At 35.7% G+C, this 13112-nt stretch overlaps 1 protein-coding gene across 1 annotated transcript; it reads right to left on the bottom strand.

The window, feature by feature from the left end:
* Positions 1–3700: 3700 nt before the first annotated feature.
* On the bottom strand, positions 3701–12239 carry LOC107294655 (catenin delta-2; the record flags this gene model as incomplete). The annotated part of the gene is given in 3 exon segments (XM_015823908.1): positions 3701–4793; positions 6278–6351; positions 12108–12239. Coding segments are annotated over 3 exon segments (467 nt in total), but the record flags the coding sequence as incomplete, so codon positions are not given.
* Between the last annotated feature and the right edge of the window lie 873 nt (positions 12240–13112).

Genomic DNA, 13112 nt, shown 5'->3' with positions numbered 1-13112 from the left:
ATTGAGATCTACACAAGTGATCAAGAGTCTAATATGGTTTGCTTTAAAAACCAAACATTTTTACAGTACAGCAAATACATTTTATACATTTTTAAATCCCTCTTTTTTAGGAGCTACTACTTGACTGAAGAAAATGAAGCTGTTTGGTAACATTTCTTCCTTTTGAAAAAAAAGAGCACAAAGCAAAACCTAAATTGGCTACATGATGGGTAGGAGGGAAGGACTGGTTTTGCCCACGTAGAACATGGTTTTGGCAATTCATTGGAATCCTAAAATTCCATGCTGAAAGTCCTTCTGTACATATATTTGCTACTGCAGGACAAAAATAAGTAGGAATGGGAAATCAAATGCAATAAAGCTTTAAAAACGTTTAGACAGAAAAATCAGAAAATACAAATCTATCTTAAATGCTATCTGGTTCAAGTGCCAGTCTGATTTATGCCTTTTGCAAAACTTACCTGTTTTAAACATTTACAATTTTCTCTTGAGTAATCCCAATTTATACACATATTGGAAATTAGGATTTGCTCATAACAATAAGCTAAGCTAGGATTCTTTTTGCTTATTTTTAAATTATTTGAACATCTGAACTCAACCCAAGGAACAACCCATGGCTTATATGGCAACTAAGCACAATGTGAAACACCATGGTTCATTTTAATCAAGGCTTATTGATTACTGATTCTGAGCCCAGAATCCCGGCTTATTCGTAAATTGCTGCTTCTGCTTTATCTGTCCAATGAACAAAAGGGCAAGGCAAGAACACCTATCTGACTCCTAAAACCCTTTCGAATGGATATCCATAAATGCTCACACATACACACAGACAAAACCACACCACAAAAATCCTCCAAACATACACCCTACACCAAAATACCTCACAAAAGTGAAACAAACTGATAAAAATGCACAAGACTTCTAAACTATTAAAGAATCTCTCACACATAAAACCCAACAAAAATAACCGATACACAGGAAATCCCCCCCACAACCTCACACAAACACATGGTGAGCCCTGCAGCATAAAAAAAATAGATCAACAAACCATGCTTAAAAGACCTGCTGGTTTAGTGTTGTTCATGAGTTTAGCCATTAATTTTTGTTAACAATTTGTTTAATGATCCCCTGTATATGGTTTGTCGTACACCCCTTTCAGATTTTTTTCCCAGTCTGCACTTGAGGCTAGCTCACTTTGTATTCAGGTCTTAATTTTTTTTTGTTTTTTCACTATGTCTGATGATGATTCCTATCTTTGAATCTCTGGCCCTACACCAAGTCTTTGGTTATAGGGAAAAGCCTTATCAAGCCTTCTTCAATTATTATATCCTTTCAAATAAAGACAAAATGTAGTGGAGTAGTTGAATTATAGGATTAAGACTGGGAAGATTGAGCTTGGATCTGCTTCTAACATCCATTCCTAATGATGGAAACTCACTGGGATGACCTATGACCAATCATTTTCTCTCTTATCCCAATCTACCTCACACACCTGTTATAGCAATAAGATTGGAGAAGACAGAGAAATACATTAAAAAATACTATCTTCTCAATTGTTCACAGATTTTACTGCAAAGGTTTTTGAGCATCAGTGATCGGACAAAATCCCAGGATACTGCAAGTGGTTTCTATAATGACCGGCACTTGTTCATGAGAGGTAGTGGACAAACTACTTTGATCTAGGTCTCACCCTTTGCAAATTGAGAGCACAGTCTTGGTTATTCATCCCTCTCTCTAACCCAAACCATTATTCAGGAAAACATTTCATACTTCAAACTGTTTGTGGGACAATATTCTCACTGGAGGGGAAAAAAACCAGTCAAGTTTCCAAAACCATTCCTGTCACATTGGTGACTTTTGGTTATACAGTATATTAGTAATGGGACAGACACAATAGATTGGAAAAGGATCAGTGGTCAACGGTTCAACTAACACAGTTGCTTGTGCAACATTTGTGATAATTTCTGAAGTTCTGGGAGACTTCAGGGTGATAAGTTGTCTAGCAGAAATGGAGGGTGCTGTGGAATTAGGGAGCTCACATCACTTGCTGTGAGTGTAACATTTGCTGCCCAGTTCTTGCAAGATTTTAAGCAGGCAACAAATAGAGCATCTGGGCTCCAACCACCCCTTCATTTAAAACAAATATCTGCATGACTGTTACATAAAATACTACCAAACGTAGGAATGCACCATATGCTAAGACTCAAATTTTAATTCAGTAATTTGTTATTTTCTTAAAGACCACTAAATCCTGTTTATGATACAAGACATGTCTTTGTTTCTGTTGTAGCTGCTCTGAGCTGACAACTCAGAAATACTTAGTACTTAAAGGTAAAACATTGCCAAAGCTGACAATCTTTTTAAACCTATGACCATAGATTTAAAAATGCTTTTGTTTCTTAAAATAAAATTTAGCCTGAAGCCTAGATAAATGACATTCTCAAAAGAGTTCCTTTCTGTAGTGCTATCACTTGACCATCAATTACCAAATATTAAAATAATTCAGATTAATTTTGCAGCATGTGTTAATTGAATTCTATTGTAACTTCACAACAGTTGGGTAGCTGAACATCTGATTCTCCTACTGTTTTCCGGTCTGCTTCAAATGATTTGGCTAATCAGAGATTATTGTTATTTTTCATGTGCAATGCTGCACCTAAATTATTGCTGATGTCAGATGAAGTACTTGGCTGTAGACTGATGTGTTGCACCACCACAGGGTGAAAGAGAATGACTACAATACCCTCTGAAGTGCTACGAAGGATTGCTTATACTTACCAATGTTTCTCACATATAGACCAGGTTTCTTCCCATCTGTTAAATTTGTTTAGATATGTGTTTAAAATTGAGGAATATTTGGTGTTTTCTATATTATTTGGGGATGGGTGGATTAGGATACAAATTAGAACCCATCATCGTGTTCTGATGTCTCTAGGAAATTTGTTTACTCTTCTGCTGGACTGATTTGCTTTGGAGCCAGCAGAGCATCTTAATGTTCCAGATGTTATTTTCCACTTAGGGGGCTGCTGTAATAATGAAACTTACATAGCCTCTCCTGCCTTCGCACTATACTTTGCTTTCCTTGCTAGAAATGTCAGCAAAGCTTAGATCGCTTCCATATCAGATTGAGGAAGCAACCCTACTAATGCAAAACAGCCTCCCCCATTCAACATTTTGGCTTGAAATATTAGAAAGGTCTACAATACTGCCTTCCTTCCAGAGCAGGAACACAACAAAAACAATACCCAAATGTATTGCTACACAAGCCTATACACCTGTCTCTTTTTGTGTATGAGCGTGCAAAACATATTTCATCTGAAGGCCACCAGATTCTTATACACAAAACATAATTCTATTATGTCTGGCAACACCGTGATGGAACACAATTTTATGCTGCACAAACACACACAAAATAGTATGCACATGTTTTGAGGACAGACACACACATACGTACATACATGAGCAAGAATGTATATTTTGATTAAGGATCTTGGGAAATAGACATTCTTAGCAAATATGGATGACAGATCAATTGTAATTTATTTTCTTTTAACACTGTATCATCATAAAGAAAACTGGTATAAATGAAAAAAAATCTATTTCAAATATCTACATCTAAAATTTTAGGCAGTGAAAAAGCACTTTGTTGACAAGGAGTGTGGAATGATGAATGTTAATTGTCAGAAACTGCTGAATGCCTTTTTTTTTTTAGTTGCCACAAACAAATTCACATATCAGAACGAACAATACTGCTAAATATCAGTTTTTGTTTTCTCCTGTTAAAACATACTGGGAAAAAGGAAAAAAAGGAAAAGGAAAAGAAAAAAAACCCCTCCCCTACCCCTGGAAATTCATACATATTTCAAAGTTGTGTAATTGAAGCAATATTTAGAACCACAGATGAAGAAACACTGTGGCATTGATGTAATATACACAATGCACTTTGCTCTCTCTCTCTCTCTCTCTGGTTTTTAAATCTGTAATGTACATCAAATACTTTACAACAATGCATTAACAAAAGGCAAGAAACATCTTGCTGTACAGAGGAAATTCCCAAATGCAACTTGAAGCCTAAATTCACAATGGATGAAGAGAGGAAACAAAGGGTGAGAAGCTGTCCCCCGTAAGGTTTGTAAACTGTTCATTTTCTTGTGCTTAACTCTGGACTCACTTCGTTGTAACTTCCCTAACTTCCTTCAGCCACATTCAGTGTACAGTACTATTTGTTTTAAACTCTACATTAAAAGGTCAACTGCAAAGCTGCCCTCCCCCCAGTATATTTCTATATCTATATTTAAGAGATAGGATTCTATAGATACAGAAATAGATACACATCCCACTCTTTCTAATAACACTCCCGCGCTTAGTTTCCCATTCTTTTAGCCATCTAAAGATACCTTAATTGTTCCAGATTGAGTATTAGGGCCTTCCTACGGAACAGGCTTTAACAAACTAAATTTGCAGGAAAAGAATGTCTTGTGATATGCATGCACATGCACAGTTCCTGGACCTCTTCTTTTTTTCTTGCCCAAAACTCAAACCCAGGAATCTGGAGAGGCTGGATAGTGGCTTGTTTCATAATTGAGTTCACTATAGGGCCGAGCAGCAGAATAGAAATCAACGTAGTTGCCAGTGGACTTGAGCCCCAGGTGCATATTGTACTCGCTGGCAGGTGGGCGATGATGCACTTGATCTTCAAAGAAGGACTCATCATAGTTTCTTGATGAATTTTGAAATGGCTGATATGGTTCGTATTCCTTTCTTGTGGGCTCCTGTGGGACCGGCTGTGTTGAAACCTGTCAACAGAATAAGAAACCTTGGCTTGTTAGGGAAGACTATAATGATAGGAAACAAACTGCCATGTCACTTAGAGTGCAGAGCGAGGTTCCACTTCAGTGGGACTTATTAGACAGACAATGTGAATGTCATCAACATTTCAGCTGCTACAGAAAACATCTTAGTCTTCCTGGATGAATGTCACTATTCTGCTTGATCTTTCTGCAAAGATTGCTTTACATTTCCATTTGCAATCACTTTTAACAGAGGTTTTCCTCAAAAAAGGAGTAAAATAAACTCCACATTAAACTTTTACAAATAACACGATGTGTGGGTGGAGAATCTCAGATTGCAGAATGTGAAAAATATTAAGAATGCTTGTCCATTTTTTTTCTAATTAAAATTTTACTATGCAATCATAAGGAATTTGAAATATAAGAAATATATATAAGAATATAACATTAAAAAAATACCCTGGCTGCATTCTTGCAGTAATGGCTTCAGGCCAGAAAGCTACTTATAGAGACATTTAGTCCATAGTCACATGGAACAGTCATCCCAAAGGTCATATTGTGGGCAAAGTAACACTACCGTCTTTTAAGTAAGTGGTATAGTGGTTAAAGGCTCTTGAGCTAGAAACCAGGAGACCATGAGTTCTAGCCCTGTCCTAGTCATGAGGCCATCTGGATGTCTTTCTCTTAGCCCTAGGAAATAGGCAGAAGCAAACCACTTCTGAAAATGCTGCCAAGAAAACTGCAGGGACATGTCTTATCAGCTACGTAGAATCAAGACTGACTTAGATACGCACAAAAGTTGGAGATGAAATACATAATCCACTATGTGTCTTCATTTACATAATGATAGCCATTTTTTAAATTGTGAAGGAATTTAGATACTCATTGAAAGCTAGTAATATGAGTTTTTAAACTACCACAAAACGATCTGTCACTGAAAGCTCTTTTCACAAATATGTAATTACTGTTTGCCATTTTCATGAGAATATATTTCTAATATTGGTTTCTATCTTTCACTTTCTCACATTCTTCTCAACAGTATCCCATCAACAACTTCCTGAGCTCCCCTAGCCTCATGTTTTTCTTATGTGTGTGTATATATGTGTATATGTGAGAAACATATATTAGATATGTTTAATAATATTGTTAGGAGACTACTTCAGATGATTTCAAGAGGAACTACTTTTTGAAAATGCCCAGCTTCCACTCTCTTTTATTTGCAAATAAAGGCATGTGCTTACAAACATAATAATGGAAATATTTCTGCCATGTACTGATGCATCTGAATAATAAAGCTGCTTGGAAAATAGTTGAATATAAGTTGCATTTCCATAATTTACTGATAAACATAGCATTTACCAGGACAGACTGGGAAAAGTTCATATCTGCGAAACATTGAATAGTTTTTCAGCTATGATTCTTTAAAATTACTGCAGCTATATTAATCATTTTTTTTAGTTCAAAAGGGAATAAATTGATTTACCACTTACTTGGTTGTGTTTGATGTCTTCAGCAGGTGCACCGTAAGAATTTCTATACAAAGTAGAGATTCCAGAATTCTGACCTAGAAGTGGGAGAAATAGGGATTATGTTACTAGACAAAATGATAATTATGTGTGTGAACTAGTAGTGGTGGTAAATTCAGTAAGCCTTTATTAGCAATGATTTACTGATTCCCACATGAATCATCTATAAGAAAGAACATGTGACCGATATGTTTGTACTTCATCCCTTTCATATATTAGGAAGCTAGAAATCTTTATGCTGTACCAAAGCCAGCCAGATACTTACTACATACAGATTTCTGGAAAACATTTTAACAGTGAGAAGTACCTGTGAAATCAATCTCACATCAATGAACAATTGACTCTGTCTGTCTAAGATGTATTAGCAGAACAGAGATTAAGGGATGACAGCACACTGGAAAAAGAGCAGTTGTGTGTAAGAATGTTTTGCTAAATCATTCTGTGCTTTACAGAGCCATAAATAAATGTATGAATGTTCAGTTTAAAGCTGTATCAAGAAGATTGCGCTGTCACAAGAAATTACTTTTTCAAAATCCAATGCAGCATATAAACTCCTGGTTCAAGAGAGATTTGATTCCTGAACTTTTCTGGGAAAATGTGTTTTGTTTATTTAAGGTATTATATACTCCGATGCTCAGCCCCAAAAAATCTGACTTTCCTTGCTGTCATATTTGTTGGGGAAAAACCAGAGAAAGGGTAGACATACAATGATAGACATACACAATATATCTGATAGTGTTTTTTAAAGGATTGGTGCCAGTTGTTATAGATATAAATAGAACATTACATAATTATCCTGAGTGTATGTATTTTACATAGATAGTAATCTTGTGGTCTTAGAATGTCTGGCTACCTATTACTTTTAAAAGCTAGTTATTCTAGCGGGTGGTGTCGGGGAAGCAATTTTCTCAGTATTCAAACAATGGTTACTAGAACGAAAACTGAATGACTTCCTTTCCTATCCAAATGAGGAGAGAATAATCTCCAGTTTCCTGTGAGGTACTCTATTTTATAACTTGTATGGGTTGTTTCTGAAGCCTACAAGCCAAATATAGCACTCTATTTAGTAACTGTGTGTTCAGTTAGGATTAAGAGTCTAATGTGTGGGCTGCCGGCAGCCAAGTGTATTCCTTTACGTTCCCCCAGATATTGTCCACCAGCAGCAAATGTCGATCAAGGTACAAACTGTGAGCATATATGTGTGTTACAGAAATACATTTATGTGTAACAAGTCATGAGACACTATGTATATGAGAAAGTGTTTACTCACTTTGACTTTATACCTGGAAATCATCTAAGAAGATGTGATGAGATTTGTAAATGCATGTTAGGCAAATATTAAAATTCAATAGTAAATAACTAATTAAAATATTTATTTATCAGTCATCATTTTAAAACTGATACAAAATTAAATTAAAAACCTACCAGCTTTTTTGGGGAAAAACAATCAGTCCTCCACGAATGAATGTACCTTTAGCTAATAACTTCAAAATTAGCTCTGCTTTTCTGATGCTAAGATTCTAAAGCTATCATATTAAACAGACAACAGCAGCTCCAGAACAAGCATCCTTAATATCTTCCATTAAGTATCAAGAAACTGAACCCCAACATATAGTAGGTGTATCCGGAATTATGCACACATACTGGTTTTATGTTCTTCCCAGCAAGTAAAGAGGAGTTTAGGAACCCTGAGTAGTAGTTGGTTTCAAAATGCTCTTGAAAATGCAAGTGTTACCAGTAAAGTAATCATAATTATTTAAAAGATGTCTTGACACATCTCTTGTGTTCTTTTGTTGGGAAGGTCTTATAAAAAAATTACATGAGGTTGTATCAAAACAAGACTGAAGAGGCCTAGTGCTTTGAAGAGATTGTGCAACTCATCACATCACTAACTGACCACATCAGATATTTTTACAATGGGACTGCAATTTCAGGTTCAAGAGACTTGACTCAGAGAACTGCAATCACCAGATTTGACAATAATGGATTCAGTCTCTGGTAGCTCTTGCTACAGCTCTACAATTTCCCTCCCTTTTCTCACCAGAGCTGCTTCAAACGTAAGAGTGGCTCTATATTCCTAACAGTCTCCTGTACCAAGTACACTGAAGCTGTGATCAAGACTTAAAAAAATATTACTGCAAATTATCTGTCAGAGTTTAAAAAGAAAGGCTCACAATGCTGAGATTTCATATCATGCTTTATTGAACTGTTTAAAGTTTGGTTGATTCTGGTTTTCTTTCATGTTAGTCGAAGGCTCTTTCTCAAGATGGTAATTCATTTCATACATAAGCAAACAGAATAATTGTTAGTTCATTTAGTCTTCATCTACTCTTCAGATTTGATGTGGTAATCATGTGCCACAAGCTCTGCTCTGGTAGCCTGTAAAAACAAATAAGATTTGTAATCTCTGTTCATAACCAGACAACACAAGCTATTACAGATGACATTTGTTTTGGCTTGAATGTCTAGTCTCATAATCTGGCAGAGCAAAAATGAGACCCCTACCTTTGACTGTGCATCAGTATTTTAGCCAAATAAAATGCAAGACAGGGAACAAGGAGAAAGAAAGAAACATCACAAGAACTGGAATAACAAAATCCTGCCAAAAGTCGCTAGTTAAAAAGTGAGAAAAGAAAACGATAGACTAGCTACCTTTGCATGGAACAGGTTAATAAATATGCTCCCACTGTAGCACTACATCAGTCTGGCCTTTTATACTGCTCAATTAGATTCCAACAAGCAAGACTGTACTTATAGCTTTGTAAGAAGCAGTCAGTCATATACTTATACACACAACCCAGGCATGCACTGAGGGATAGTGAGTGATAAGATGGTATAAAAGCAGCAGATCCCACTATAAATTTGCTTCAACAAGGCCTTAACTCTACACCCATAACATCAGAAATATGAAGAGTCAGCACAAGAAATGTGTGGTATTATTTTACACTAGGGAAGAAGCTAAAATGGGCTCTTAAACAGTAAAATCCAATTCTAAACAGTACCTTATCTGTTGCTGTTTTGTGGTTCCTCGAAGTTCTTCTACCTCTTGATGAATCAATTATCTACTGAAGGATTCATGGGCTTCAGATGATCAGAACTATTGTTCTCGAAGAGTTCATTTCATCCTTTGGCTTTATTAGATGACATTTGGGGTATAGTATAGCACATGGTGTCATGGTATGATGTAATGGAATTGCTGTTTACCAAGAAGCTTAGAATGATGAGAGACTGGTTTCCTATTATCAAACAAAATTACTGAAAGGAACAGCTGTCAAGCATCATAATCTAGAGCAGTGAACTCATTTGGTTTTACTACAGTTAACACTCAATAACCTAATGTTTTTAAATAGTTTTCCTCCAGCTTGTCTTTTTACTCCCTCAAAATATATATTTAGGTAAGGATATTTCAACTGCTCCAAGAATTTGATGGGATTCTGTGAGAAAATGAGGACCAAAAAAAAAATTTTTTTTATTCAAAGATAACCAAGGATATATATAAGATTTTTTTAAAGATATAGTAGAAAAGGCAAGGCTTGTCAGCTTATCTTGGAGCCTCTCTCTTCCTAGAAGGATGTTTGTGCTCATTATGGCTTTGCCTCTGATTAATTAATTTTTTTAATTAACAGATTTTTCATGCTGGTGGAATTTGAAAATCTCTTGTTTATATGATACCATCTACAGGTGTTCTTATTATTAGGAAACTTCCTATTATTCCTATTATAATAACTTTAAAACATTGAGAGATGATTAGCTTCAGGTTAAAGTTAGTTCTGTGCCACACCTGTCTATGGCTTGTCAATAAAATTGATAAATATTACCCTTTTCTCCAAGCAAATTGTTTTAGTCTCCTTAAAATATTCCCTGTAGAGACTGATGAATAGAAAACTAAACTCCCTTTGCTCTGTGTATGGTGACCATACTCTCATATTCATCCCAGAAAGCCACTGATATAACTTTATTCTGCTGAAAAAAGAGGTTAATAGAGGATGTGTAATAAAGATAAAATTGTTCCTATAGTGAGGAAGAAGTAATAAGCTGGTACAGAACTTCACAACTGACAGGATATCATTTAGCTCAGGGGTCCCCAACCCCCAAGTCCATGGACTGACACCAGTCCGTGGCTCACCAGGAACCAGGCCGCACAAGCGAGCAAAACCCCATTCGCGCACACACAGGATCCAGGCAGAGGACGAAACCATGCCTCCCTGGTCTGCAGAAAAACCACCCTTCACAGAATTGGTCCCTGGCGCTGAAAAGATTGCGAGCCACTGATTTAGCTGACTACCCATGACTAAAAAAATATCCTTAAAATCAATAACATTAGTTGCTAAAATAGCAATTTCTTACTAGCATAATAGCCAGACAAAACTAAAACATTCAGGCTGATAAATGGCGGAATTTTGAAGAAATGAATGGACATAGACCAATGCAGATTCCCTTTTTTCTCTTCCCACCAGGGCAACAGTGAGCTTTTTCTCTGTTTTATGGTAGCATAAGGAGAAAAGACGATGTCTGTATGTAAAGTGCAACTGTTTGCCCAAAAGAGGTCACTGCATTTATACATATGCGGTATTAGAATTCTTCCAGATGATGTCACAGATATAACATCTGGAAAGGCAAAGAAGCTCATACTGTATAATGAATTTAAACAAATGAGTGAGGTTATAATCACCAATAAAGATATGGCATTAAATCATCCTTTCCCAACTTGATGTGTTCTATGTATAATGCTCTCAGACCCCCCAAATGTCTGACTCCCATCAACCGCAGCCAAAGACAGTGGATTATGGAATTTGTAGACTGAAATATCTGGATAGTATTAGTATCCTTATATGCAGCTGAAATGAAATCTACTCTAAGCTACTTTTTGAAACAAAATATTTCTAAATAAATGCTGATTTTTCATGTCATCTTCCCAAATGTATTAGACAGTTTATCTGTGGTTGGGTGGCATTCAGTATGCTCTTCTGCCATGCAATGTTAAGGACTTTTATTTTGAAATGAAAGAAATACCTCATAGAACTCTTTTATGTCCCTTTTCAGAAAACAGCATAAACTTTGCATTTTTAAACAGCAATAAACACAACAATAAAATTAAGCCAAAAAACTTTGTCGGAAAAAGCTATTTAGCATTTGTTAAAGAGAAAAAATTATATTCCCTAAAGATAATGCAGAACTGTAAAAAAAAAAAACTTAGTTTGTCACAAGCAGTGATTTACTCCACATGGGATGAATTACAGTATTATAATCTCTGCCAAAACACAACAATAGCTAGAGATGATTGTGTGTACTCTCCAATATTATTATTAAGCCACAATAAATAGTTCATACATAACATCCTTCAGTTTAAAGTAGTGTTTTACATCTTTCGGTTTAAAGCATGCTAGCAGAAAAATTCTGGGAGCTGAAGCTCACATATCTTAAAATTGCTAAGGTTGAGAAATACTGCTTTAAAGGAAGGAGGAGGAGAAAGAGGAACCTCTTTTTCTTTTATAGGGGAAATACTATTAGGATGCCAGATTCCTATAATAAACATTATGGTGCAGAGATTAAAGGCTTGGAGTTTTGAAACAAAAATTTAAATTTGACATTCAACAGATATACAACTTGAATTCAGTCAAGTTATTGCCTCCAAATGATTAGCAATATTTGAGTGGAAGACTTTAATGTAGTTTACAGAGTGTAAAGCTTAAAACATGCTTACTAAGTATATTTGGATTATCAACAGAGTCAATTCCGGCCCAGAAGGTTTCCTTCCACAATGTTTATATATCACATACAATTTCTAGCTCACCTGTCATGGTGTCTTTTCTAGAAGTATGCTCCCCTTTATTCCCATGGTAAGTAGCATTTGTTCCGGTTGACTCATAATCTGTTTTTCTTTCTTTTAAACTGATCATTTCCCGAGGGGAGGCTGGGGCACTTGCTACAAACAAAAACAAATGCAGATTTTAGAACTCTGATGGAATGGGTTACGCAGTAAAGTATATGAACACATGTTCTAAGCAATGCAGTTAGCTTGAAAAGAATGAATCTCTCTTGAGATTTAGTTTCATTTGAAAATCTGTGGCAGCTGGATATACTGTATATAAAACTCTTAAATGGAAATAATCTTGATCATATACCTTAGAAATTAAATTTAACATATTGTCTTCTCATCAGCTATTCAAAATCTTTGACTTATAGAAGAGGGAAACGTAAAGCCACTGAGATAAACCATGACAGCTGCTGAACCCCATTGATACAGATCAGATCAATCAATGGCATCTCACAAAAAAGGGATACAATAATAATAATGATGATGATGTCACTACAGGCCAAATATGGCACTCCTGAACCTTTCTAGAATTATTCAAAGGCACCCTCGTCCATGAATTCTGTAGAATTTGTCATAATGGGAGAATGTGCACATAGCCGTTTCATAATTCCCACAATACTGTCAAACTATCTAGTAAGACTGTATTACTATTATTCTTCTCATCTTTCCTATTACCTATCTCCTTATCTACTTGTGACTTTAACTTTGTTGCTTCTATCTTACGATTTATAGTTTTATTTAGTAACCAAGTATGATTTATGTTGATTGCTTATTAGCATCCTATATCACTAAATCACTTATGATTTATGATGAATGTATTTTTACAATGACTATGATCATGATTTATCACTTATTGCTTGTATGTACACTGATAACTAATGCACGGGAGACAAATTCCTTGTGTGTCCAATCACACTTGGCCAATAAAGAATTTATTACAATTTACCACTTGGTGGCCGAGAATCACGCTGGTATTCTATT

This window comes from Protobothrops mucrosquamatus, unplaced genomic scaffold (genome assembly GCF_001527695.2).
Source record: "Protobothrops mucrosquamatus isolate PMUCROS unplaced genomic scaffold, P.Mucros_1.0 scaffold2042, whole genome shotgun sequence".
Lineage (NCBI taxonomy): Eukaryota > Metazoa > Chordata > Lepidosauria > Squamata > Viperidae > Protobothrops > Protobothrops mucrosquamatus.
The sequence above is the reverse complement of the archived record's forward strand: the minus strand, read 5'-3'. Positions and strand labels throughout refer to the sequence as shown.